Source organism: Neopsephotus bourkii, unplaced genomic scaffold (assembly GCF_033783945.1).
Source record: "Neopsephotus bourkii isolate Nb327-2 ecotype Australia unplaced genomic scaffold, CSIRO-AGI_Nbou_v1 NB_959, whole genome shotgun sequence".
Classification (NCBI taxonomy): Eukaryota; Metazoa; Chordata; class Aves; order Psittaciformes; family Psittacidae; genus Neopsephotus; species Neopsephotus bourkii.
In genome coordinates, this window is record NW_026901453.1 from 27,321 (window position 1) to 54,689 (window position 27,369).

The 27,369-nt window shown below is 53.5% G+C and overlaps 1 protein-coding gene across 8 annotated transcripts in view; it reads right to left on the reverse strand.

The window, feature by feature from the left end:
- Positions 1 to 1,129: 1,129 nt before the first annotated feature.
- Positions 1,130 to 27,369, reverse strand: part of MACF1 (microtubule actin crosslinking factor 1) — a 136,492-nt gene continuing 110,252 nt past the window's right edge. For 7 of the 8 annotated variants that reach the window (XM_061358932.1, XM_061358939.1, XM_061358938.1 and 4 more), the window contains 35 exons: positions 27,073 to 27,279; positions 26,361 to 26,480; positions 25,078 to 25,185; positions 24,515 to 24,733; positions 23,790 to 23,993; positions 21,726 to 21,957; positions 20,764 to 20,990; positions 19,724 to 19,846; positions 19,518 to 19,619; positions 19,057 to 19,158; positions 18,792 to 18,965; positions 18,529 to 18,684; positions 17,697 to 17,894; positions 17,252 to 17,380; positions 16,783 to 16,956; positions 15,880 to 16,035; positions 15,551 to 15,757; positions 15,298 to 15,417; positions 14,774 to 14,943; positions 14,451 to 14,610; positions 13,647 to 13,841; positions 12,991 to 13,119; positions 12,767 to 12,910; positions 12,490 to 12,678; positions 12,046 to 12,163; positions 11,428 to 11,591; positions 10,155 to 10,317; positions 9,468 to 9,622; positions 9,166 to 9,240; positions 8,509 to 8,526; positions 6,407 to 6,524; positions 5,461 to 5,672; positions 4,810 to 4,920; positions 2,949 to 3,072; positions 1,130 to 1,510 (listed from right to left, as the gene is read on the reverse strand). In XM_061358932.1, the coding sequence (XP_061214916.1) occupies positions 1,254 to 1,510; positions 2,949 to 3,072; positions 4,810 to 4,920; positions 5,461 to 5,672; positions 6,407 to 6,524; positions 8,509 to 8,526; positions 9,166 to 9,240; positions 9,468 to 9,622; positions 10,155 to 10,317; positions 11,428 to 11,591; positions 12,046 to 12,163; positions 12,490 to 12,678; positions 12,767 to 12,910; positions 12,991 to 13,119; positions 13,647 to 13,841; positions 14,451 to 14,610; positions 14,774 to 14,943; positions 15,298 to 15,417; positions 15,551 to 15,757; positions 15,880 to 16,035; positions 16,783 to 16,956; positions 17,252 to 17,380; positions 17,697 to 17,894; positions 18,529 to 18,684; positions 18,792 to 18,965; positions 19,057 to 19,158; positions 19,518 to 19,619; positions 19,724 to 19,846; positions 20,764 to 20,990; positions 21,726 to 21,957; positions 23,790 to 23,993; positions 24,515 to 24,733; positions 25,078 to 25,185; positions 26,361 to 26,480; positions 27,073 to 27,279 (5,460 nt within the window). In that variant the 3' untranslated portion in view covers positions 1,130 to 1,253. Of the gene's footprint in view, positions 1,511 to 2,948; positions 3,073 to 4,809; positions 4,921 to 5,460; positions 5,673 to 6,406; positions 6,525 to 8,508; positions 8,527 to 9,165; positions 9,241 to 9,467; positions 9,623 to 10,154; positions 10,318 to 11,427; positions 11,592 to 12,045; positions 12,164 to 12,489; positions 12,679 to 12,766; positions 12,911 to 12,990; positions 13,120 to 13,646; positions 13,842 to 14,450; positions 14,611 to 14,773; positions 14,944 to 15,297; positions 15,418 to 15,550; positions 15,758 to 15,879; positions 16,036 to 16,782; positions 16,957 to 17,251; positions 17,381 to 17,696; positions 17,895 to 18,528; positions 18,685 to 18,791; positions 18,966 to 19,056; positions 19,159 to 19,517; positions 19,620 to 19,723; positions 19,847 to 20,763; positions 20,991 to 21,725; positions 21,958 to 23,015; positions 23,025 to 23,789; positions 23,994 to 24,514; positions 24,734 to 25,077; positions 25,186 to 26,360; positions 26,481 to 27,072; positions 27,280 to 27,369 lie in introns of all 8 variants that reach the window. The other variant, XM_061358940.1, reaches the window with a different exon arrangement.

A 27,369-nucleotide genomic window follows, 5' to 3' on the forward strand; every position in this document is an offset into this window, starting at 1 on the left:
TAATAAATAGAGGAGCTCGGAGAGCCCCTGCCCCGGCCCGTCTCCTGGTCACTTGGTCAGTTGGATTCTATTACAAAGAGAAAGGAGCGTACAAAAGCGAGACAGGGCTCATAGCAAGTGTGCTGGTGAGACTCGTTTCAAGGACAAGCAACTGTGCGTGTAAGTCCAGATTTCTCCTGGGAGCAGAGGTCGCATCCATCTCAGCCTGGTTGGAAGTGGAATGACCGGTTCAATAATAAATAGGAACAAAAACCCAAAACCCCAACCCCCAAACAGATGCAGGTAAAACAGTGAAGCAGTCGGCCCCATTGAGCCAGGAGAACCCTCTTAACGTGTAGGACCCACCACCGCGCAGGGATGCATCCGAGCGGTCCAGACCTGCATCCCTACCCCGTGCTCTCCATTGGGCAGCTTCAACGTGAACCCCTCCCCAAACCCCCCCCCATTTACTCCTTTGTTCCTTAAAAGCAAAGCAGCCGGGACTGTTCTGAGGCCAGGGAATCGCCGTCACCTTCGTGTGCAAACTGCGTCAGGTCAAACCCCGCTTCCTCCAGCTAAAACCACCTCAGCTGTAAAGGAGAATGGAAACAGAAGCCCCCCGTCCCCTCACCTCACGTGTCTGCGGTTGAGGTATCTGTGAGTTACAAAAAAGAGAGTTCCTTGGACACTGCAGGATTCAGGTCTTTGCTTTTAAATATAATTTACCTTGCTGAGACAGCAAGTTAGGTTTATAAAGATGCATTTAGGAAACAATCCTAAAAGATAAAGCAGGTTCGCACCCTGCACCGCGCAGAAATCCTATTTATAGGCTCGGTTTTCTTTACACTTTCACATCTTGACCTTTTTGTTTTGCTTCCTTTTTTTTTTTTTTTTTGCAATTTTTTTTGCTTTTTTCTTTTTTCTTTTCCTTTTTCCCCCCCCTCCCCTCCCCCCCTTCTTTCTCTCCCACATCGCAGGTTTCCAGCCCCCAGTTCGCACCAGGGAGCGCCGAGAGGCAAGTTTTTATCTACATAAATATTCACATGAAAATAGTAACTTACAAAAAAAAGGAAAAAAAAAAAGAAAACAACAACAAAAAAAAAAACAACCCATCCCCCCCCCCCAAAATAAGGCAGCTTCATAACACAACTTTCTTTTACACTTTTAACAATATAGTTTCTCCCATTTAGAATAAATATACATCCAATGTACGGAGCAGGGTTAAAAACTGGACACGGGTCGGGTTTCCTCTCTCCCTGTGCCTCGGTACAGTATTATCTCTTGGGGCCGGGTGTTTTCGGGGTGGCAGTGGTGCTTTTCTTGGACATGGTGGGGATTTTGGAGGGTTTGGCGGCGGCACGGCGCGATCCACCCTGCCCGCCGGCCGCGCTGCTCTCCGAGGTGTCCGAGCACGCCGACTGCGTCTCCAGCACGTCCAAGTCGGAGGCGTCGCTCCCGCGGCGGCTGCTGGCCCGGCTCCCGGTGCGGCTCCCGGCACGGCTGGTGGGGCGGCTCGCTGTCCTCTTGGGGTCTGCAAGGGCATAGCCGTGAGGAGGAGTCATCCCCATCTCCATCTCAATCCCCATCCCCATCCCCGTCCCCATCCCCATTCCCCATCCCCATCCCCATCTCCATCCCTGTCCCCGTCCCCGTCCCCATCCCCATCTCCATCCCTGTCCCCATCCCCATCCCCATCCCCATCCCCATTTCCATCCCCATCCCCATCCCCGTCCCCGTCCCCATCCCCATTCCCGTCCCCATCCCCATCCCATCCCCCCTGAAACAGGGGGTTCAACATCAGCACCGATTCATTCCCAAGATTTAAGGGAGCAGCTGTCAAACTGCTGCAGCATAGAACTATGGAATGAATGGTCTGGATTGGAAAGGACCTCATCCAGTTCCAATCCCCTTCCGCTAGAGCAGGTTGCTGCCAGCCCCAGCCAACCTGGCCTTGAACACTGCCAGGGATGGGGCATTTATTACTTTTCTGGGCACCCTGTGCCAGCACCTCAGCACCCTCACAGTAAAGAACTTCTTCCTTAGATCCAACCTGAACTTCCCCTGTTTCAGTCTGAACCCATCACCCCTTGTCCTATCACTACAGTCCCTGATGAAGAGTACCTCCCCAACACCCCTATAGCCCCCTTCAGACACTGGAAGCTGCTCTGAGGTCTCCACGCAGCTTCTCTTCTCCAGGCTGAACAGCCCCAACTTTCTCAGCCTGGCTCCATACAGAAGGTGCCCCAGCCCCTGAGCATCCTCGTGGCCTCCTCTTGCCTTGCTCCAACAGCTCTTATGCTGAGGACACCAGAACTTCATCTCCTATGCAATGAGTCTGGTTTTGATTCCTGCTGTACAAAGATGCTGACGGGCTGGAAAGGGTCTAGAGAAGGGCCACAGAGACAGTCCAAGTGCTGGAAAGCCGTGTAGGAAAGGCTGAGAGAGCTGGATCTGTTCAGCCTGGAGAAGAGAAGACTCAGGGGAGAGCCTATCACCATGTTCCAGGATTTAAAGGGTGGCTTACAAAGAGGACAGAGACTCCCTTTTGACAATGGGTTCCATGGAAAAGATGCAGAGGGATGGGCACAAGTTACTCCTGGGGAGATGCTGGTTGGACACAAGAGGAAAACTTTTCCCATTGAGAACAACCAGCCACTGGAATAATCTCCCCAGGGAACTGGTGACATCCAAACACTGGGCACTGTTAAAGCTCAGCTTGAGAGGGTGCTGGGAATGTAGTCTAGGTCATGCTGTGCCTAGAAAGGTTGAACCAGATGATCCTTGAGGTCCCTTCTGACCTGGGATTCTAGGATCCTATGATCTCCTCTCCCAAGCAGGACACAGTGGTGGGCATCAGCCTCCCCAGCTCACTGCCTGCTCCCTAAACCTGAACTATCTTCTCTGCCAATCCCAGCAACCCCATAGAAACAGCAGCAGCAGGAGTTCTGCAGCCTCTGCACCCAACTGACCTGCCCAACTGGTTTTGGCACCTGCGGAGATGGGTGAGGAGCTGTTACTGGTGTCCCCAGCCAGGGAGGTGCGGCTGGAGTGGAAGGTGGGTCTCTTCAGCTTGCTGCCCGCAGAGGGGGTCACCTTGGGAGGAAGCACACACACAGCATCTCTTAGATGGCACTTGGGCCATGGCGGGCCACGGGCACGTCCGAGGGCAGCACCTCGGCAAGAAGAGCTCAACATTTAATGAACACCCATCTTAATGGTCAAGGAGAACACGAGCTGGCGTTTCAGCAGTACTGAGTGCAAAAGGGAAAAACCTGGATCCTGAAAATTTGGAGCTGCAGGCTAAAGCACAGCTTTTTGTTGGAAAAATAACCAAAGCAAAGCTGCAATCCACCTGGGGGAGGACGGCATCAGCTGGGCTCAAAAGCTCCACAAAGGGAATGTGAAATCTTGCAAAAATGGGTATTTTAGCACCTAAGCAGCTCAGGAGTGTTTGGGAAGGTCAAATATAAAGCAGTGTCTTAAGTAACACATCCCATTGCAGAGATGCTGCATGATGCTGCAAGGTGGAGGGATGTTGCCCCAGTGCCCTGGGCAGGTCTGTGCACCCACCAAGGGCAGACAACTCTGGTGAGGCACCAACTATGGACAAGGGACACAAACCACAGTGGATCCACTTCGGCCACATCCTGAAACGCTGCTTTGTTCCTGACCTTTAAGATGTTGCAAACGCAGATGGGAAAGCAGCAAACAGGCAGCTCTGCTCCCGCTGCTGCGGAAGGAAGCAAAGGGGAAGGTGCCAGCAGGACAAGGGCACCTGGATCTGGATGGAATGGGCAGCTCCAGTTTCTCTACACCAAGCAAAGCTCCAGGTTTGGGGTAGTGCCACAGGGAAGCAGCTGCCTGCGGTGTCCAGGGGCTTGGAGCAGCACCTTGCTCCAGCGCAGGGGCATTCCTGGATAGATGTACACCAATAGCAGAGGGTGGTGCTTTAAGCTCCCAATGAGCTTAAAGCACAGCTGGAGAGATTCCCCTTCATCCCCTGTGATTTCTGGGCAACCTGGAAACCTTGAAATGCCATGAAACTGGAGCTGCAGCAGGGGAGCGGGTGGTGGGAGAGGGGCAGCTGCAGTGAGCTCCCTGCGGATTAAAACCCATTAACATGTGATTTCACAGGTACCATTATCATCACCAGAGACTTCAGTTCTCATCCTGGATCCTAGTTTACAACAGGCAGCAAGCAGGCAATGTAGGGAAATCAAGGAAGTGCCTGTCTGATGATTTCAAAGGATTCCTTTTCCTGCGTGAAAGCACCGCGGAGCGAGGCGCAGTTATCACCGCTCGGTGAATCCCGGGGTGTTCCTCACCCCCGAAACACAAGGTCAGGGGAAGGAGCCCAAAGAATTCCTCCTCCTGGGAGCACGGAGGCGGTGACAGCGCCAGACACACCATACGTGTGCTTCAACACGGTGCTGAACACAAGCACTGGGTAAGCACGGAGCAGCGTGGTGCTGGGCATGCGCTGTGGCTGGTTCTCAGGTCTCAACTCGGCTGCTGCGTTTCAGCTTTCTGATTGTCCTGCTCCAATCATAATGCTTAAAAGCATTAATAATGATGAATTTTCAAAGCACAAGGGGATCAATGTGTGGCTCGAAAGCACGTAAATGGGAATCACCAACTGTGCTTTATCCTAAGGGTGATGTTGGACTTGATCCGAGTTAGAAACCGGTGAGAACTGCTCACAGTCCGTGCGGTAGCGGTGCCAACAAGCGCTGCTCTACCACAAGGGAAGCATTAAAACAGGCAGGGAGCAGGGATTCTCCATGGGAGCAGCACGCCGGCCTGTCCTCGGGGCTTCAGACCATACTCTACCTCGGCGCTTGGGAGCTGGAAGTCGGAATAATCGAATCCCCTCAGGGGGGTGCTCGCTTTACTGTTTATCAACCAGGGTTTGTCATAACATCGAGAGAAGTGATGTGGAGTCTGTGAAATGGAAAATCCAAGGAGAGGGGGAGAGGTGGGGATGAGTGGAAGGGCAAAAAATAAAGGAATGGAAAAGTATCTGGAATGGGGGAAAACAGCACTAAAATGAAATGAGAACCAAACGGGAATACATAAATTAAAGGGGAAAAACCCAAAGAGATGATGGAATACAGCATGCATGGGTGGATGATGTGGTGGGAACGGAGAGACCATGGGTGATGGCTTCTTCCTGCGTGCCAGCCAGGCACCATGGCAGTAGCTCAGCCCTGGGGATCAGGAGCCTTCAGCTGCACGGTGATACCAGGGACCATCCTGCAGAGCCACGAGTGCCCAGCTTGGGCTGAGAACCTGTCCTGCACCATCCCACCCTCCATCCTGCTGCAGACACCATGAACATCTTCTAGAGACCACAGTAACCACCGAGCCCCCAAACCCCAACCTTCTTCTTCCTCCTCCATGCACCTCCTGCAGCTCCTCATGCGGCCAGGTTTGGAGGTTTCTAGAGGTGATGGAAGAGGAAGGCTTCACACGCAGACCCACCTTGGCTCCGCTGGCCAGGGTTGCGGGGGAGGATGGCATGGAAGCACAGCTGTGGTTGCTCTGGCTGGCACTGGAACTGGATCGTGTTGGGGAGGCGGCTCGGGAGGATGGTTTCGACCTTCGGCCTCGCGATCGGAACGGCGTCATCCCCTGGGAGGCCCCCTCCGGCAAGATGAACTTCTCTCGGAGCTCGAGGTTGGTCCGTCCTCGTGCTGGAAGGGGACAAAGGGGAGGAGACCTCAGGGTTTGTAAGGCATTAGAAGACCCAGTACCATCGGCTCTTGCTGCTTTATTTAGGGTGCACGGGCCTGTACAGCTCAGGGCTTCCATGTTAGTTCCCTATGCCACTGCTCTAAAGGGATGACAGATGAACTGAGAAGACCTGTATTAGAAATAGGACAGGGAGAAACCAAGTAGCTCAAGGTCACAGCAGAAATGTCTCCTTATTCACTAGGATGAGCATGGACCATCCGTACCCTGTGGCCACAGCCCAGTGCCTCAGTACCATGGGTTCACTGATTCTGGGCTTGAGCATCTTCTCCCCAGAGTGCCTCAGACCAGGATTTTATCATCTCCTGGCTTTGAACCTTCTGAGTTCTTTCAGATCACCTCTATGAAGCTCACTCCATCACTCAGAATCACACATACGCACCGACTGCTTCAAAGCTGAGACTCCCAGTGCACAGTGCAGCAACACTCACTGGGGTCTTAAAACAAGAACCACATCCATTCCCTTTCCTCTTCCCAAGACCCCTGGGCAGATACTGTCGCAGTTATCACCAAACCTTTTGCTTTTTACATTCTGTGGATGTCTTTTCTCCAGCTCCCCCCTGTTATTTGGATACCCCAGGCCCGCTCCGGCACCATCCACTCATTCACAGCAGACAAGCTCTCAAACTACTGGGTGAGAAGACACTGGTGGTGTAAAACCCAGGAGCTGCCTTACCTCTGCAAGGATCATTCTTGACCAGGAACTCATCCAGGGCCATCCATCCTCCCCCGACGCGGACCATGACCGTGCTCCGCAGGATACGGACCAGCCGCAGCTGCTGGGAATCGCCGAACTGTGGAGCCAAGGAAGAGTTCAGACAAGGGGGACACGAGAGGGGAGACCCGGCCCCTTCCCACCGCGGGCTGCTCCACATCCTGGGGATGATCTACTCCAGACAGGTTCTTCTGGAGGAAGCGTAGGTTAGCACCAATTTACAGCAGCTCTGCTGCTGCCATGGTTTTAAGATGATGCAACTCACCAAATCCTTTAGTTTTAAAGCTAGAAAGGGGATTTTTTTTTTAGAGCAGTGAATGAGATTTTGGAATTGGGTCTTTGGATGGGATTTTTCCAGCCAGAATTGTAGTTTCTTTTGACTGTGAAGGAAATAAGAGGCTGGCAATGCAATGCCCCTCTCCTGGTGCAGCCCACGGGGAACAGAGCCGGCGGATCCAGCTCACGGATGCCAATGCATCAGTGAGGCAAAGCAGTGCTGCACCGCTCAGCCAGGAACCTCTTCTCACCAAGTCTGAAGCCCAGGGATTTCACTGAGCCTCAGACTTGACCCCAGCAGCCAGAAAGCCCCCGCCGCAGAGATCACCCCATGAGGATGTTCTGGTGAGTGCAGAGTGATGGGAATCCAGGCAGGAATCCCGCAGCAATGTCGATTAGTGATTGCAATGTTCATTAGTGATTTTAAACACCTGCAGTCTCAGAGTGCACCCTCCATTAGAAGCATGTGTCTGTTTTACAAAGCTCCCCTGAATCTCCTGGACAGCCAAGCCCAGGCTCCCAGTTGCCCTCTGCACCAGATCTGGTGTGGGACACCGGGAGCCTGGCTGGGATGCAGCAGCTCTGCAGGCAGGTCTACAGCGCATCTGCTGTGATGAGAGGATGGGGGAACCCTTTGAAATCAAGAACCACCTTCAGGATGATTAAAACCAAGAAATAAACAGCAGCAGCATTTCCTCTGGGTGGGTAAGAATGGAAAGCCCAGGAGACTGGATGAAAACAAGAGAGTGCAAAGCCACTGGGGTGGGTCAGAGGGGCAGGAGGGAACAGCATCTCCTCCCACAGGGACATGGGACTCTGGACCATGCACTGCTGGGTCTCCCTGCTACCAAAACAGGCTCATGGTGAAAGAGCAGTCACAGCCATGCTTGGCAGAGCTGCAGTGCCCCGGGCATGAGGAGGGCAGGGAGCTGCCTTCCCACTCTCTAGGCTCTGTGTAAGGTGTCCTTCAAGAGCTTGTTCTGCAGCAGGGACAAGTCAATTCCCATTTCCTCTGCCACATTGACCTTATTCTTCAGTTGCTGTTGAAAATGTTTCTATAAATCACCGCCTAAATGATAGCCAGAGCTCCCTTGGATCCAGCCAAGTTTGTTTCTTTTTGGACATGCTTTTGGTAGGGCACCATCATCCTACATGAAAAATGTGCTCTTCTATTCGAGTGGCACATGCTATCGACAAGTGATGCTCCAGTCCCATTAAAGAAAGGGCTCTGCCCCCTGAGCCAGCCAGCACTCACGCTGCCCCACTCACCACAGCTCATGACATGATGGGGATACATGCAGGTTTTGTGAGCCTTGCTCCAGTTAGGAGTTACTCAGGAGGGGTAAGGGGATGAGGGTTTAGTTATCGTTACCTACAGGACTAAAAGGGAGGACTCAGTGCTCTCATTCCACGGTGATTGGGATCCAAACGCACCCAGAGCCTGGTACAGACCTCGTGCAGGTAGGTGCTCCCCACTCAGGGTGCTGTGATTTGCCACTGCTTCCCATCAGCACCCCCAATGTATACGAGAAAGGAGCCACAGTGAGGAAATACCTCTCATTTTTGTCAAATCCTGCTGTTCCCATTGAATTTTCCCCTTCTTTTTCTGCCCAATGCAGTGGTTTTTCAACGTGGCCCTCCCAGCCCAGGCACTCCCCTGTACCAGGCTCTGCTGAGCAGCGCTCACAGATCCCATCCTCCCACAGCAACAAAGGACAGGACACACAGAGCTACGTTTGTTAACAAAACTGAGGAGGTGAGAGGCAGCATCACAAGGCAAACTGTACCTGATTGCCGAGGAAGAACTACGGAGGGAGGGGAGATGGGGGCGGGAGGAAAATTGAGAGGGAAAGGAGGGGAAAGAAAAACAAGAAAACCATTTAATGGGATGAACAGTGCAATAACCATGAGAACTGTTAACTGCAGGTAGTTAGAGATCTATGGGGTTTATGCTGTTTGGGTGGAGGGTGGGAGCTCGGGGAGCCTGGTGCAGGCAGGGGGTGAGCGCTGCGGCTCCGCTCCTCCCGGCCGGAGCATCGGCCCCGCAACCAGGAAGAGGGCAGGAGCCAGCTTGCCAGCTCTGTCACCAGTTCACCCCAGTGAAGGATCCCAAACGTAAACAGCGAGCTGGGTACAAAGAGATTCTTTAAGGAAATTATCCTCCCTTGGTCGGGAGCAAGCTAAGAAAAACAGGGCGGAAGGAACACTCATCCACACGGAACACTTCAAGGGCGGCTGCGGGCGCGCTGAATGCAGCGTTTCACTGGGACGGCTGCCCCAGAACAGGGACACTTTTATGCTCTCCCGGTTCAGGGAACGCCCTGGGCAAACACGGCCCAGCCACCTCTGTTGGGAGCTGGAGGATGAGGTGCCCAGCACCCCATCAGCGATCCCCCTGCCCCGGCTGGGAATGGGGAGCAGGATTCAACCCCCTCTTGCCTTACCCGGTATTTGTTCTCGCCGATCTGCTCCACTTGAAATCTCTTGGCACACTTGCACTGGGCCACTTGCCTGGTGACCTGCCATCACCAACAGAGAGATGTGAGGGACCAGGATTTTGGGAGTCTCTTGGATAAAACACAGACCTAAGCAGCCTTTCCTTCAAAACCATGGTGGGTTCTGTCAGAACCAGCTGATTATTTTGGCTCAGCACCTCCATAATCCTTTTTTCCCCACTCCTTTTTGTCTTCTCCACAGCCTGAAGTACCCCAACACCCCTGAGGACCCATCAATTCTGGTGCTTTACCTCATCTTCAATCTTGTCGGCATCAGTGGTGGGGCGGTAGGCATCCTTGTTGGGATGGAGAGCAGCCACAAACTCATAGTAATCGATGTAGCCATCACCATCACGGTCAAAGATATCAGCCACCGCTGTCATCTCCAGCTTTGTCGTGGGGAATTCTGGAAGGAGACAGAAACAAGCAATCAACAGAGGAACCTCACTCATCAGAATCGAATATGTCAGAGAATGGGCAGCACAGAATCACAGAATGGTTTGGGTTGGAAGGGACCTTAAAGCTCTTCCAGCTCCAACCCCTGCCACGGGCAGGGACCCCTTCCACTGGAGCAGCTTGCTCCAAGCCCCTGTGTCCAACCTGGCCTTGAGCACTGCCAGGGATGGGGCAGCCACAGCTTCTCTGGGCACCCTGTGCCAGCGCCTCAGCACCCTCACAGGGAAGAGCTTCTGCCTAAGAGCTCAGCTCAGTCTCCCCTCGGGCAGGTTCAAGCCATTCCCCTTGGCCTGTCCCTACAGGCCCTTGTCCCAAGCCCCTCTCCAGGTTTCTTTCCCTTTAGACACTGGTGCTGCCCTAAGGTCTCCCCGTAGCCTTCTCTTCTCCAGGTTGAACCCAGCTTCTTCAGCATCTCAGTCCTCGAGCAGGGACAACTTCGTCACACGGAGGTGGCCGTTTCCGAGCTCCTTTCAGGCACTTACTGGAGGCCAGGATTCCATCGATGAACTCCTGCCGGGTGATCTTCCCATCCTGATCCTTGTCGATGCGCCGGAAGAAGTCCATGACGCGGGATTTCTTGTGGTTCATCCAGCGCATGTACTTCTTCCGCCAGACGTCGAAGTCGAAGTTTGCAAACTCCTTCAACTGGAAGCAAACCCATGAGGGTCAGGGGGGAAAAACCCCTGCGGAAGCAGCAACCCCGGCTCTACAGCACCCTCAAACACCAGCCTCCAGCTGAGCCTGTGCTGAGCTCCTGGTGCTAAAGCAACCTCCCACCCTCCTGGAAGGTTCATCTGGGTTTATCCAGATGAGGGGGCCACTCAAATGGACTTTCCAGACAGAAGGACACACAGCGTAGCCAACAGCCACCACGTGGACCGCGCACCACTGACCCATGGACATGGGATGCAGCATCCCCCACGCTGGTATACGTACACATAGGCAGAGGTATCATCAGCTACTTGCACACAGACACACACACACACCCCGTCTTTGCTTGGGAAGATGGGGATGATGCCCAGGAAGAATACTCATTGCTGGCATCATTTTGGACACGTTGCTCCCTTTTCCCTTTCCCTCTAAGCAGCAAAGAAGGGATCTCTTGCTCATCTTCCAAGTAAGACAGTGGCTGGGGCACAGCTCAGCTCTACAAACCCCATCCCTGTGGCTCTGCCACTGGCCTCAGCTGAGCCACTCACCCTCCAGTTTAAACCAACACCCTTTTTATCCCCCCCCACAAAAGGGCTCCCATGACCCACCCCCCAGCTCACGCAGTTCACAACAAGGTAATGCCACTGTTTTTAAGCATTTTCTTTCTCCTCTCAACATTCTTGGGAGTTCAAAGCAACAAAGAAAAAACATTAATACGCGTAAACTGAACTGACCTACAGCAAAAGCAACAGAAAACAAAAACACTCACTTCTGGGCATAGCTGCTTTGTTAAGCATAAATAAAAACAAAAATGACATTAGATGTTTGGAAAAGATAGAGACAGTAATTGTTAAACTAAGCACTAGGAGTACAGGCCTGGCTGTTGTTACAGATACCAACTGCAGGGGCATGAAGCAGTTCATTAATGGGCAGTTCATTACAGAAGGTAGTTTTCAGCCTTGATATTGTAGGCATACCGTCAGCCAGGCAGCACAAGCTGCCTGCAGGAGTGGCCAACTCAAGAGGCAGCACTAACGTGAAATGCTTCTCAGCAACCCACAGCACTGCTCCCTTCCCCATCCCCGAGCAGCCGGGGGCTGTTACCTCCTCCAGCCTGTCCAGGGCATCGTTGAGCTTCCGCTGCCGCTCCAGCGCCAGCAGCCAGACCTGCTGCCAGCGGGCCGAGAGCTGGTTTATCCGGGGGTTCTTTGTTTCTGACTGGGAGATAATGGGCATGCTGGGGGGGGCCGCCTGACCCAAGGATTTTCCTGGAAGAAAAGGAATTGTTTGAGGTGGTGGTGATGGGTTTCAGCAAGTCTGAGCGGTCCTTGCTGGCTTCTCTCCAAAGGGATGCAGTGTCCCCGCGTAGGAGGACATGGTGATGGATGGCTCTACACCCAGCCTCCCCAGTGCTCCCTCTGCACTTGGGAATTCACATTGGACTCCGGCTTCAAGAAACAACATCAAAAAAGACCCAAAACCTCATCTCAAAGCAACTGATGGGAAAGGGAAGCGCAGCGACAGCACGAGCTCCACACGCCCCAGCACAGGGGTTTTGGCAAGTGCCACCTGGATTTCCCCTCCTAACAGGTTTCAACCGCCTTCCTGGTGCCTGTCAAGGCAGGATGCCTCACTAATTGATAATCAAAGTTAATTAGTTCCCCATGCACTTCATTTCCTCCCATCATAGCATGTTTCAATGCGGATCAAGCAGGTACATACTGTTGCTGCGGGACTTCTCAATGAAAGGCCCGTGGGGGGGCTCAGTAGCTTTCCTCTTGTACGTCTTCGTCACCCGGTCCACATCCGGCTGTTTCCGTGTCATCTCCTCCATAAAGGACTGTGAAAATATAGAAGGGACAAGAAAACCTTTGCAGTTTCAAGATGGTTTTGGTCTCCTCTTGCTCCAGGTCCTTGCTGGGACATGGCAAGGCCATAGAGAAGATGTAAGCCTGTGGTCAAGCTATTGCACAGCGTTGGCTTGGATCTGCAAATGCTGGGGCTCATCCCCTGGGCTGGCTTTGCTCTCAGGTGACAGCTCTGGTTGGGTCACCTCCTGTCTTAATAGGGACTTCCAAGAGAGGTCAATTCCTCTCCCATGGAGGGGCAGGAAACCTGCTTTGTGCCCCAATCCCAACTGCCTCCCATGTTCGGCACTGGGCTCACCTGGTGTTCGGAGATGAGGGCTTTGACCTGGTCAATATTCTGTGGCATGGGCTCCTGGTCCCGCTGGATCAGAGTTGTCTCAGCCCACTGGATCCAAGCCAGGAGCTCTTCCAGAAGCTCTGCATTCGCCACCAGCTCAGAAAGCGCAGACTCCAGCCTCTGCTGGTGCTGCTTTGCCCATGTGAGAACCTGTTGGGAGCACAGGGATGAGCATCAGCCCAGCTCTGGGCAGGAATCCCTGCAGCCATCCCTCCCCAGCGATGCCCAGTGCACTCACCTCCTCGAACCTGGCTCGGATGATGGTGATCCAGTGTTTGATGGTGGTGATGCAGTCGGGATGGCAGGCGGCCAGGATGACCTCCCCCATGCCCACGGCTGCATTCACATCCACTCGCTTCTCCTCCACCTTCTTCATGAACTCCTGAAAGGCCCAAGTCAATGCTTTAGCAACATCCTCCCCCATCAGCTTTGCTCAGGCTGAGTTCCAGAGCTCCCCGGTACCTTGTGTGCGTCGATGAGGGACTGCAGCGCCTCGGCATCATCGGGAAGCGCTCCTCGGAAGCGCAGGGATTGCTCTGCCTCCGAGAGCCACTCCAGCAGCATGTGCACAGCCGACCTGAACTCCTCTGCCTGCAGCGACAAAAGCAAAGGCATCAGGTCTCCTCCTCCTGCAACACTGCTCGAATGCCTGCTGGGAGCTGGGGAGACAAAAGGGCTGAGAGGGACTTGGAAAACTAATTAAAACAAGGGAAAAAAGTCCTGTTTGTTGGCCTGGGTTTGTGCAGCACCAGCAGATGGGTCCTGCAGTGCCTGAAGACCCCCTTTTTGTTCCAATCCAGGTCTCTTTCTTGCACTGGACATCAGCAAACCCCAGCCTGGACAGTCTGATCACAGCTCTATTCCCGCTGCGCACACCAGTGAGATCTGTTCATTCTCCCTTTTCAAATCAGATATTATTGGCTCTTCTTTGGGGTATAGAATAAGTGAATAACTGACAGCAACCCGCTGCTTTGCAGCTCCCACTGGTAACTGCTGCAGGGCTTGGCTGCCTGCTCAGCCAGGAGATCAGGCACGGGGCAAAACCTCTTTGCTGAGGCTCAAAGCTGGAGCCCATCAAAGCTCTCTGAGACCGTTCCCAGCCATAGCCTTCTGCTCACCTGCTTCAAGGCCTGCTCCAGGCGGGTTTGCTTGGACACGGACAGCTTGCACACCGTGTCCCAGCGGTTGCTCAGCTCCTGCAGCTGCACCTTCACCCAGGTCGTGTCATCACGGCTGTTCTCGATGAGCTCCCGGCCGGAGCGCTTCAGAACCTGCACCGTGCCCGTGCGCTTCCCCAGCTCCTTCTGGAAGACCTGCAGGGACAGAGGGCAGAAGCTGAGCAGGGATGCTCAGTCCCAATGGGTTGTTTCATAGGGAAGGAGTGAATGAAATGAGTCTGGAACATGGTTGTGCACCCACATCAGGGATCCAACCCAAGCTGGTGTGATGGGAGGGCAGGCAGAAAGCCAGGCAGAACAGGCAGCTCCTGTGCATGTTTTGGTGTAGGTACAACTTTACACCCTGGTAGAAGCAGTTGTGACCTGGAGCAGGCAAGTTCCAGCCCCTGCAACACAGCGGCTGTGCAGGGAATTCAATGTACAAGCTGATCCAAACCCAGGAGCACCAGTCTCCGAGACATGCTGGAGAGAACTGCCAAGACCAAAGTTTATCCAGGCCTATAAATGCAGCCACCTTTTCAAACTAAACCTTCGACAGATCTGACTAGCAGCACCTCAGAAGAATGGAGCCCCAGCTCCTGTATCCTTCCCAGTAATGCAAAAGCTTCTTCCCACTTGTTTTGCCCTCCTCGTCCACTGCAGCAAAGCAAAGCAGCTCTGCAGCAAAGCTTCTCTCTCCTTTGGCTCTTGGGGAAGACAAACCCATCGTGTGTGTCAAAGCAGAGCTGGAAAGGACACTCTCACCTTGTGAGCATCCATCAGGTTCATGACCAGATCCAGGTCACCGTGGACAGGTTGGTCTTCAGCTAGCTGAGGTTCCACCTTGTAGAGCCAGTCCACCAAGGCCTGCAGAGCATCCATGAACTGGCCAGAGAACAAGAGGGCTTCTTCCAGCTTGTGCTGCCTGAAAAGCAACATCCCCATGAACTTCCATGAGCAAACTCACCTCCTTTTGCCATGTTCCAGTGGCCTCTTCCAGCCACCCCAGGAAATGAGCCTGGTCGGTGTGTTTAGCCATCGCCACAGCCCACCGAGTGCTGTTGGTACAAGGCTGGGGCCGGACTCACCTTTCCACAGACTTGCCACACACTGTGTCCCATTTATCCCGGACTTCTCCCAGTAAATTGTCCAACTTTTGAGTGTCATCTGCAAGCAATGCTTTTTCTTTGAGGGCTCTGCCCGTTCGGATGGTGGTGTCGTAGACAGGCTGCTTCCCCCCCAGTGTCTTCTGGAACTCCTGGGAACCAGAGAGAAAACAAAGGGGCTGCAGGAAGCCTGGCCCTGGCTCTCTGAGGATACATGGTGCTGATGAAGATCCCCATAGGAATGTTTTCCATGGCAGTGGTAAGCACGGACATTCCTTTCCCCTGCCCTCACAGCAGAGGAGATGCTGCCCTGCTCCCCTCCCAACAAAGCACCCTTTCACCCAGTGTTCAGCACCAGTTTTGCTTTAGTGGTTTGTGCAGCACCAGCAGAGGGGTCCTGCAGTGGCTGAAGACCCCCTTTTAGCTCCAGTCCAGGTCTCTTTCTTGCACTGGGCATCAGCAAACCCCAGCCTGGACAGTCTGAACTTGCTTTGGCAAAACTCTACCTTGTGTTTGGAAAGCTGGAGCTTGATTTTGTCGGGATCATTGGAAATCTCCAGCTCTGAGTCCAGGTGATTCTCTGCATCCTCCAGCCAATCGATCAGTTTCTTCCAAGCTTCATGGAACTGGAAAGGAACAGGAGCCAGTCTGAAACTTAACACTGGTGACGTCCCAAAGTCCCTTTCTGATCCTGGGACCTCCTGCCCTCCAAGGCTGGATATAGCCCAGGCTCTGTCACACCCTTCCCATGTTTCTCACCTGCTTAGCTCTCTTCCTGGCATCATCAAGAGCCCGTCCCCGCTCCACGGAGCGCTGCACGACCTTCTCCCAGCGGGACTGGACGCTCACCAGCAGGTTCTTGATCAGCACCACATCCTGCTTCTGACTGAGGAACTTGAGCTGGTTCCCAGTTTGATCCAGCTCGATGATCTGATCCCGGTGAGCATTCACCTCATTGGCAAACACCTGCAAACAGCAAAATGTGCCCTGTGTAAGGGGAGCCGTGCCTGCGAGAAGGGGAGGTGAGGAGCCACCCTTGCTCCCTCCTGCATCCCAGGGAAGCCCTTGGGTGCTCGTGGCACCGGTACCTTGTGCTCATCGATCTGGGCCAGCACGGCGCTGAGGATGAGGCTGGCCGGGGGCGCGATGTTCAGGCTCTGCTCGGCCAGCGTGAGCCAATTGATGAAATCCTGGAGGGAATTCTGGAAGTCGGTGGCCAGGGCCAGCGCCTCCTCCAGCTTCGCCTGCAGCAGTGGGGAGGGGAAAAGGGAAGGGAGGAAAACACAAGGCAGAGGGTGAGAGCTCCCGATGCGCGGCTTCGCAGACAGAGGCAGCCTTTGTGTCCCTGCTGGAACATCCCTCTAAAGGGATCTCCTGGCCTCACAACACGGCTTCTTTACCATGGGGAGGGGGCTTTGGTGAAAGCCAACGCTTCCTTTCCCAACAAGAACAGCCTCTGAAAGGGGAGACCTTCATGAGCACCCGAGCAGCTGCGTCACCCTCAGCTTCCTGACAGCGGCATCGCCATGGGAGGGGGATGCTGTTTCAACAGCAGCAGCTGCAGCACCACACATTTATTGTGGGCTGAGACCACTGTGTCCCCTGCTTTGTCTCATCGCCAGCCAAAAGGCTCGGGTGGAGGCAGCTCACAGGAGGACTCCGCCTGCTGTCTTGTGGGGGACCAACAAAGCCTTTCAAAGCGGGAGGTTTCTTCCCATTTCTCCTCCCTATTGACCCACAACTCACTTTACCCTCATCTGCTGTGGGGTTTCACCAACTCTGAGCACTGTCTAGAAGAAACACTAACAGTTTGACGCTCAAGCAGCACCAACTCAATCTGAACAACACAGAAACGTCTCCAAAAGGAAACCCCAGCCTCTTCTCCTGCCCTCACCGGCTCCATCCCTCCTGGGACACAGACCAGCAAAGCAGGGAGCAACCACAGCCGGACCAGCTCATGGGGTGAGGGCGGACATCACCACCAACACTACCTTTCTCTCTTCCATCTTGGTGCTGACCAGGCACCACTTCTGCTCCAGCAGCGCTACGCTCTGCTCTGTCTTTGAGCCCGAGCCCGAGTCGTCGCGGTTCAGCAGCATCAGTCGCCCCTTGGCCAGCAGCTGGCTGTAGGTGTCCTCCTTGGCTTTGAGCTGGCTGTAGAGCTCCTGCAAGGGAGGCAGCACGGAGGTGTTAGACAAGGGAAGAGCTTGGAGAGGGGCCACGGCTGGCTGCAAGGCAGGGTGGTGAGAACAAGGCTCAGGGCAGGCAGTGAATGACAGCAGTGCGTCACTTTGAGCACACGGCACCTGTACCAGGCATCAAGTGTGAAATTATCCGCTCAAAGAGACCAGAAAAGCACTTTCCTTCCCATCAGATACAGAAGGGAGATGTTTCAATGCTGGTATTTGACAGGAGCTTGCTGAACTAAAAGCATCAAAAAAGTCTCTCCTAGGAAATTACCATGTGGGCATTGAGCTGTTCCCGGGCAGTTTCTGGCAGCCCTCCTGTGGGTTTTGATGCCGACAATTGGCTCTCCATCCTCGTTAGCCACAGGAGGAAGTCTTCAATCTCACCATGGAAACCCTGGGCCTGTTCAGGAACACAGAATCAGGATCAGATGACATCAGCCACCATTGATCATGCGCCAGGGTTAACGCTGCGTTCGCTTCAGAACCAGATAAAGAGGCAGAGCTGGAGGCACCAGGGTGGGAGATATATGGGATATCCTTCAGCACGTGTGCTTGGTCCCTGCCCTGCTTCAGAACCCTCCGGGACTAAGATTTAGGTGAAAAACCTGGCATGAAACACTTCCCACCGTCTCGCTAAGCCTTTCCCCCTTTATTTCCTCCTCAAAGCAAAGGGGGAATCAGCCCCAATCCACCGCACACAGGAGGACCCCCCTGACCTGCTGGAGCGTGGACTGGAGCTGCTGCTCCCGCTCCTCCGTCTTCTGCAGCACCGATTCCCAGCAGGAGTTGAGCTTCTCCAGGCGGTTCCGCAGGCTGCTGGCATCGTCCCCGGCGCTCGACTCCAGCAGCTCATTGCCTGCTTTGTTCACAGTCTCCACCGTGGCCTGGTGGGCCAGGACATCGTTCTTCAGCACCTACAACATGATAAGGACATGGAGCTGTTGGAACTAGTCCAGAGAAGGGCCACGAGGATGCTCAGGGGCTGGAGCAGCTCCTGTATGGAGACAGGCTGAGAACACTGGGGCTGTTCAGCCTGGACAAGAGAAGCTGCGTGGAGACCTCAGAGCAGCTTCCAGTGTCTGAAGGGGGCTATAGAGATGCTGGGGATGGACTCTTCATTAGGGACTGCAGTGACAGGACAAGGGGTAATGGGTTCAAACTGAAACAGGGGAAGTTTAGATTGGCTATAAGGAAGAAGTTCTTTACTGTTAGGGTGCTGAGGCACTGGAATGGGTTGCCCAGGGAAGCTGTGAATGCTCCATCCCTGGCAGTGTTCAAGGCCAGGTTGGACAGAGCCGTGGGTGACCTGGTTTAGTGTGAGGTGTCCCTGCCCATGGCAGGGGGGTTGAAACTGCATGATCTTAAGGTGCTTTCCAACCCAAACTATTCTATGATTCTATAAGAGATGGGGTGGGCAAACACTGGGACACCTCTAAACCATCTTGTTAATTCCTGCCCGCTCTCATGGGCTTGAGCCAACTGAAACCAGGAGAAAGGAAATCCTGCAACAGAACAGACTGAAGGGGTAGCTGGAGCGGGGGTACTCACATGGTGCTTCGCAAGTTCAACCTCGATGACTTTTGGGTCTCCATTGATGGGTTTCTGAGCATCGAGCAGCTCTTCAGTGTGGGTCAGCCAGGCCATGAGCTCAGCCAATGCGTGCTGGAATTGTCCAAGTGCCAGGAGAGCGGCTTCTAACTTGTGCTGGGCAAGGACAGGGATGGTAAAAGGAGAGTTTAAGTGGTGAAGGAGGAGGAGCATCCCCGTGAGTTTCAGCCCCACACCTACAAGTGCCCAACTCTTCTCTCTACCTGTCTGTGAGCAATCTTCTCGCCCAAATTCTCCCAGAGATGTTTCAGCTCTGTCAGTGGTTCCTTTATGATGTCTCTGTCTGTCTCATCTGTAGCTTTTTTTAGCATCAGTTCACCTTGGTGATTAAGCTTTTCCATCTCAATCTGCTGCTGGTAAACCTCCATCTTAAACTCCTGCCAAAACAAGCAGGACAAAAACCAGACCGTAATGAATCGCTGGAGCGCGGTGATGCAAAGCCAGCCCCGGAGAACCGGTCCCACATACCTTCATCTCGTTCATCTGCTCCTTCACCGTGTTGAGGTCGGTGCCCACAGGAGACATGTTGCAGAGTTTGATCACGGCGTTATCCAGCCAGTCAAACATGGCCTGGAAGGAGCAGAGGCATCGTTAGCAAAGGGAATGGCAACACAGGCTCCTGCATCACCCTGCAACCACAGAACTTGTCTTTCAGGGCAGAGATGCCTGCTTGGATCTGTAAGCTCTTTCCTTCTCTCTCCTGCTTCCAGCTAAAGGCTCATCCTACTACTTCATGCCAAAATGAAGTCAGATTCGGGAAGCCAAATAAACCAAATATCTGCTCTTCCATGGAGCTGATTGCTGAGCTCAGGCTCTACCAGAGGCTGCCAACACTTGCCCAGGAGATGCTTTCTGCTTTGCATGAGTGCAAATCCCAGTACGACTCCAGGGAGAGGGTTCACAAAGCCTCCCCATACCCTGCCTCTTACCTGAAGCGTGTCTTGGTATTGCACAGCTGATTGCATGGCTTCCTCAAGCTTCTCAAGCCTCTCCTTCCACGTTTTGTTTAGGTTTTCCCATGCGTTGTTCATCTGCAGAACACAAAATCGCCCACAAAATGCATTAGGCTCTTCCAACGAGCTCCCACTTGCTCCTACCTGATGTTACCTGCGGGAGAGGCTCCTGGCTCTCCTACCTCATCAATGCTCTTTTTCACTTCTGGCTTCTCAGTTTCACCACAGGCAAAAATCAAGTCGGTTCCAAGGAGTCGGATGAACTCCAGCTCTTCGTGCAAGCCATCCGTCTCCTCCTTGATGGTCTGCATGGGACACAGTGACACAAGAAACATGTTTAGGGTTAAATGCTCCTCCAAAATCACCCTGTCAACTAAGGCATGGGCAATCCTCCCAGCTCTGGTGTCCTGTGCCCTGGCTGACAGCCCCGATGCCAGACCCCAGGATGGGGTTACACGGCGAGATGATGGTGTCCTGCTCACTGGCATCACCACCACCAACCTGCTGTGTGCAGGGGTTGGGGGAACTCAAGTAAGAACAAGTGTATTCAGCTTGACACGTGCCTGGACTGCCTGGCTGAGGGTGCTGTTTACAAGAGACATCCTGTTTACAGGAGTAATCTGTCAATACAGGAATTAGTTGCAAAGCCAAGCCAGAATGGTTCTAAAAGGAGAACAGCAAGGACAAACTTAGCAAAGCATAAAGAAATCTCTGCTGCCCAAGGTCTGAGTCAAATCCACCTGAAGTGCATTTCACCACAACCAAGACACAAATCCAAGCCCATCCAGCTTTACACTTCTCTCTGGTCTAACCGACATCTAAACACACACTTCCCACGCCAGACAGCACTTGGGGAGATGCCTCCAGTTCTGACTGGGAGCAGACCCGTGCAAACTGCCACGTCACTCCAAACAAGTGGGCACACGAGTCTGACCACACGCTTGACACGCTTCCTAAAACAGGAGCAGATAAAGTGATTTAGGCATCATTTCCTTGTCTGGAACAGGGGGTGGTGGTGGGCAGGGATATGTGAAACACACTTCTGCTTTTTGCCTTGTAGTTCCAAATCGCAGTGGAAAGAGCATGTCATAATCTGCCTGCCTGCCTACAAAACTGTTTTACAACCACTTCTGGCCATGCTCGTATCTAAGATCTGTCCCCATTTAGCTTACAAGCTGGGTGCAGACAAGCTCCCAACACAGTACAGCCCCACGGTCCTCACCTCTGCCGCTTCCACCTGCTGCTTGATGATGGAGGGGTCAATGCCTGGGCTCTCCAGGTCATGCACGATGTCCTGCGTGTCTTTGATGGTGGTCAGGAGAGCTGCCATGTCGTACCAGAACTTCTCTGCAAGCTCCAGGACATCAAGGAACTTCATTTCACGTTCCTCTGCCCGAGCTTTGATGTCTTCCCAGAAGAAGACCATCTGATCCAACTTATCCTGGATTACTGAGGAAGGGAATGAAAACATTCAGTGGAGGAGGAAATCGTTTTACAACTCAAGAGCATTTTGCAAACGCTTTCCACTTAGAAACAGCCAAAAGAATATTCAATGGGAACTAGAGATGATCAGAACTATTAGAGCATTTACTCTGAGAACCAAGGGATGTGAGAAACTCCAGCTTGCAGGAATAAAGCTTTTATTTATGTGCAGGCAAGCTCAGGGCAAATTTGCCCACACACCCTATTCCAGTGAACCTCTGTTCTGGCCACCTCTAGCATGAAGTCTATGCTTGCTCGGTCCATGAGCTGGCTTTTGAGCTGCCAAGAAAGGTGCCAATTAGTGCCAACGCTGTTGACAGGTCTTTTTGTGCTGGGGATGCTCTTTCCCTCCATTAGATGCTGAATCAACACCAGCAAATCACAGGGGCCACCCATCGTTGCCACAAGAGACCAGCTCAGGGGGAGGGCTCAGCTTGGCTGAGCTGAAACCTCTGCATGAGAAGCCACAAATGCTTCTTTCTGCCCTGGTTGATACCACCCTGTCTGCTCCAGATGGAAGCAGGCATCAGACATCTCCATAGAGAGGACGCATCCTTCATCCTAAGGCCAGGAGACCCTCTGAAATACACCCCATGGACATCAAAGCCTCCCCAACAGCGACGGAGCCGTGGTTTGGGTAGGAGAAGCTGGGCACAGCTACCAGCCCAGCCAGCACCTCCTGTTTAATGCACCCAGGGATACCTTTTGCTGCCAGGTCCTTGTCTGCTCCCTGCGAGCGGCCGATCAGCTCCTCCCCACGGCGTTTCAGCGCCTCGAAGGAGGGCTGCAGCTTCTCCAGCTCCACGCTGGCACTTTTGTTCTCGCTGATGCACTCCCGGATCTTCTCCACCTCGGCGGGGATGAGCGGGGGCATGCGCAGGCGGGAGGAGAGGGCTTCCAGCGTCTCCAGCATGGGCTCGATCTTGTCATGGAACTGGAGAAGAACAAGCCCATTAGGGAGGGCGAGAGGAGATGAAGCAACGCTGCCTCGCTCCCTGCGTGCGCAACAGCCCCAGCGGCCTCTTGGAGAGGACAAACATTGCCTGCAATAGCAACGAGACCTGGAGCCTCCTGTTCATGCCTGCCTCGGCTCTCCTCTGCTACCAACAGCCCCAGGCTGCCCCAGCTCGAACCACACACAAGCCACAGCCTCACAGAGCCAGCACAGGCAACTGTGAACCAAACACAGCAGCGATTTATCACCAGATTCAACCCTTCAAAACCTCCCATTTTTGGCTGCTGCGGATGGGCAGCGTGGTACCAAAAGCCATTCCCGGTTGTTTGAGCATCTGTGCAGAGATGCTGCTGGAAAAGCACCGTGTCTGGTGCTGATGGAATCTCCACTTGTGCAACGGCAGCAGGATATGGCCCCGGCAGGGTCAGCAGGAGCTGGTGAAGGCTGCATGCATGGGGAGGAGTGAGCTGCCACGGTGCTGGGTCTCCGACCAAAGCAGAACCAGAAAGCCAAGAGTGACAGAGGATGGGGTCTAGCAGGGTTCACTGCTATTGTCTTCCTTAAGAAGAAAAGTCAACTTTGGCCTTAAGGATCCCAAAGCATCTCTGCTGGTGAGGACAGCTCCAGGCCCTCCCTGCAGGACACCAGTGCTGGTGCTGGCCAAATCCCAGGCTCCAACAGCAGAGAGGAGATGGGCTCTGGGTGCAAAGTTGATGTGGGACACGCTGGCTCAGCCAAGAAGCAGGAGCAAACCAGCAAGTGCAGCCAGAGCAGAAAGCTCTGAGCATCAATGTAAACCGCTCGGAAAGCAAACCCTCTGCTTTGCAGGAAGCATTCCCAGCAGAAGCTTGGCCAATGGCTGTAACCAGGCGGCAACGCAACAAAAGCCATCTCAGACATGGGATTTCAGGCCCCCGGAGTTAACTTTCAAGCATGTTCTGCTCAGCTGTGCATGGAGCAGGACTAGAAGTCCGGGTGTAAATCAGAATGAGGCCAAAGGAAGAGTTGTAAGTGAAGATGGGTGGTGTGGGGCTTACCTCCGTGATCTGCAATGGTGGGGCGCAGTCAACACAAGAATGAAATGGGACCATGTGGGGAGGACGGGCACAGGCAGCAACACACACAGATAACACATTCCACAATGGGAGTGAGAGATGAGACGGGAAGGGGGTGTGGGGGGGAAAAACTCGGAGTTAATACAGTGCAAACCAAGAGAAGTGACTACACAATACAGGAGTAAAAAACACCCAGACATGACAAAAACCAACTGTGCTACTAACACAGGGGGAAATGAAACACAACCAGGGGGTCATAAACCTCCAGTGGCAGAAACTCTTCACCCCCTCTCTGGACTTTAGCACCTACAGTCCTTCCTTTCATATCTCTGTTGCCACCGACCTCCTCTGGAGATGCTCAGTCCCTAGAGATGACCATTAACTCTCCCATACAAAAAATCCCGTGGCTGTTCACTGCGCACACAGCTTATCAGAAAGGAAACTTATCTCTCCAAGCTCTTTCAAGAGGCCCTTTCAACCTTGGGTGAATGCCAACACAGCCCCTTTGAACGAGCATCATTACTGAGGTTGTAAAACTTTATTACCCTATTTACTATGTCAGGACTCCAATGCCTTCTCCCCTCCTTTCCCAGCCAGTGCCGAGCGGCAGGAAACGACCCCAGAGGTGTTTGACCCCACTGGGCCTTATAAAGGGTTTTACAACTGTAACACTCAGAATGAAACCACATTTCAAAGCCTGTGGCTTCCCCAGGGGACTGTGATAGAAGCACTCAGCACCATGGCACCGCAGCGTACCTGTGTGGACTGCGAGACGGCCTCGTCGAGCGCCAGAGCCCGCTGACACACCTCCTCCTTGATTCGGGCATACATGGCCTCTGCTGTGGAGTATTTCTTCTGCACCATCTCCCCTTCCTCGGGGTTCAGGTCCTTGAGCTGCGGCCCGATTTTCAGCAGCTTGTCAATATGAGGCTTATGCTCAGCAATGGACTCTCGCAGTTGCTAGGGAATAGAGGGGATAAAACCCACACTTGTTTAGAAACCTGCTGCCTCTGTTCCATGAGATGCTCCAAACGCAGCGATCGTATCAGTACTGAACTCACGCTGGGGATTTCTTGACCCAGCATCTGCCAAGCACATGGCACTCGCCGCTTCCTAACATGGCTTTGGCACAGTCTCCCCAGATCCCTCCCCTCCCCATGGGGAATGCCACAGAGAAAGCTTTGCAGCTCTCTCCCCTAAAAGCACAAAGCAGTTTTCCCTGCCACGATCAGGCAGGAGATCCGAAGGCAGCCTGGCTCCCTTGGGTGCCATCTGTATTTCAGTAAGAAGGGCTCCAACATATCTAGTGATTTCCACATGGTACACTCACGGCCAATATAATATTGTATTATACAGGCAGGATGCCCAAAAAGAAGAGAATGGGAAGGAAAAACCAGAAAAACTCATAAGAAGCCCCTGTGGGAGCTGTGCCTCCATTAAGGTATGATGGTACCCGAGATGCCAACGCTGCATCCTCTTACCCTCATGTCCTCCTGCTGCTGCTTGAGCTGCTCGTGATCGATGGCCGGAGGGGGCAGCTGGGAGATGAGGGCTTGTGTCTCCTCGATCCAGGGGTTCAGCTCCTCATAGGTCTCCCAGAACTGGTTGACCAGGACCTGGGCACGCTCCAAGCGAGTGTAGCGCTCCGAGTTGAGCTGGCTCACGGCTTCGTACTGCTGCACCAGGGACTCGGTCTTCTCCTAAAGGAAAGGAGGGAGGGGAGTTATAGCCAGGGATGGAAAGGGAGCAGGCCAAGCGCCAGTGCATGCCGTGAGCTGGAAGAGCTGAGGTGCCTTTGGTGGCCTTCCACGCTCGCAGGCTGTAATTCCAATTAAAGCAGCCTCAGAAATCTCTGTTCCCCCCAAGCCCAATCCCCAAACACTGCAATAAAACTATGCAATAAAGCAGAGTAATAAATGCAAAGAGATTTCTGCTAACACTGGTGGGAATTCCTAAAGATGGAGTCATTACAAACTACTTCAGCCTGTGCACAAGCTGAGCTCTCGCCCCTCTCCGTCCCTCCCCATCACAGAGTGGGGCTCACCTGGAGAACAGCTTTCTGTTCCTCTCCACATGTCCCAAAGATCTCACTGCGCTGGCTGAACAGCTCATCCATAGAGTCTTTGTGCCGAATGATGTCGATGGAAAAAGCCTGCAGGGAGGAACCATCCAGAGAAAGGAAAGAAATCAGAGCTGAGCCCGATTTCTCCCCCTCGACCCATCCATGGGATGCGCTGCAGCAGAGCTCAGCAGCGCAGGGGCTATGCAGAACTCGGCACAAGGGTCCTGCAGCACATGGAAAACCTGGCTGAAAGTGCGGATTACAGCATGGTTTTCTCATGACTCATCCACATTGACCTCTGTCTTTTAAAGGCCTGAGGTATCAGCCCAGCTCCACACCAGAGGAAAAGCTCAACCCTCCATTCATCACTGAACACGGTAACTCCCCAACCATCACTCTCCAGAACTGCATCTGCCAATAACTTTGCCATTCCCAAGATCCACGCGAGGAGCAGCGGGAAGCCAAGCTGAGCTCAATTTAACTCAATACTCAATGGTTCAGTCCCCTCCCTTAGAACAATGTCTTATGTTTCCTTTTTGTTTTCAAGCCCAATAAGCCCGTGCTCTGCTCTGATCGCTGAGGCTGGCTAAGGGAAGAAAAGGGCCGTTTATATTTAAAGTGCTGTTCTTTCAGGCCCTTTGAGATGAGCTCATCTCAAAGATATAACCCCCCCTCAGCGCCTCTTTGTTCCATGTCTGGCTGCTGGGAGGGAACCGAGTCCCCCACTGCAAGGAACAATGAGCAAAAAGCAAATGTAAAAGCACCCTCATTAATCAATAGATACTTCTCTCTGAACCCTTCCTGTTGCCAGCACCTCCAAGATCCATGGAGAGCTGCTCCAGTGGATACATGGGAAGCCCTTGAAAGTACAGCAAAGAGCACCCATCCGTCCCTAAACAGCCATGACAGGACACAAGGCTTCTTCCTTTAGAAGCCCAGCATTTTGTTTCTCTAAATCCCCTTTCTCCCTTGTTTTTTCCATCTGCTTACCAAGGACAAGTGCTGGAATCTTTCCTGGGCTCAGCACCATAAACCCCAGGCCAAAGTTGTTCCCCTGAACCCCAACCCATCACCCAAACCCCATCCCATCACTCAAACCCCATCCCATCACCCAAACCCCATCCCATCACTCAAACCCCATCCCATCACTCAAACCCCATCCCATCACTCAAACCCCATCCCATCACTCAAACCCCATCCCATCACTCAAACCCCATCCCACCACCCAAAGCCCATTCCTCCTGGCTAAGCAAGTGCTTTCGTACCTTCTGCACCTGCAGCTGGGCTGTTGTCTGGTCCTGCTCCAGGCGGATGGGACCGAGAGCCATCAGCTTCCGCTTGGTCTCAGCCACCCAGGCCAGCTCCGCATCAGCCGCCTGCTCGTACTGGACCACGGGAGAGGACAGGCAGCACAGGTTAGTGATGGGCAGCACGGATGGAGCAAGGTGGGGATGGTGGGAGAGATGGGGGACCCAGAGGGATGTGGGGAACTAACGCCTAACCAGGGTGTGGGGAGAAGGGGACACTGGGGTGGACACAGGTTTCTGAGAGCTCCACAGCCTCCAGTCTGTGTAGAACAAGCCTTTCTTGAGAGGACTGTTCACCTGGAACAAATCCCTGTGCTATCAGAACACGGGATGATGTTCTTCCAGGCCTGAAAGTCACCTGCCATTGGTTTTACACCTTCTCCATCACCCATGTGAGCTAAAGCCTGTAGGCAGGATAACACAGTGCTGCACCAGTTATCCAATCCAAACCACACACAATAGGATGGGTCAGAAACCAGCCTGGCTGCTATGCACAACTGGTGGGGCCCATTCATTTCTTGGCATTCCCAATGGGATCTCCCTCTTCTGTTGTGCTGTGCTTGCGACCCCTCTCACAACCATCGTGCTGCATGGGCTGGAGCGGTGCTGAGCCGCTCGCTCCCGCTCTCCCAAGAAACCCCATCAGTCTCCAGTGGGGTTATTCAATTACCTGTTGAGACCTCTGAATAGCAGCATCGATTTCTTCCACTCTCTGTTTGATGGTGTCACTGACCAGCTTGTAGCGCTCGTTGGTGTCGGACACCAGCTTGTCCAGCCCTTCCCGGGCTCGCCAGGGAACCAGCTCCAAGAGCGCTCGGCTCACCTCATTCACCGTGTCCAGGACAAGCCTGTGCTCCATCACCTCCTTCTTCAGCTCCTGTGGAAGGCACCCATGGATACCCAAGAACATCACCCCCCATCCTCTCAACACAACAAGCAAATCCCTGCTGTCTCCCACCCTCGCGCT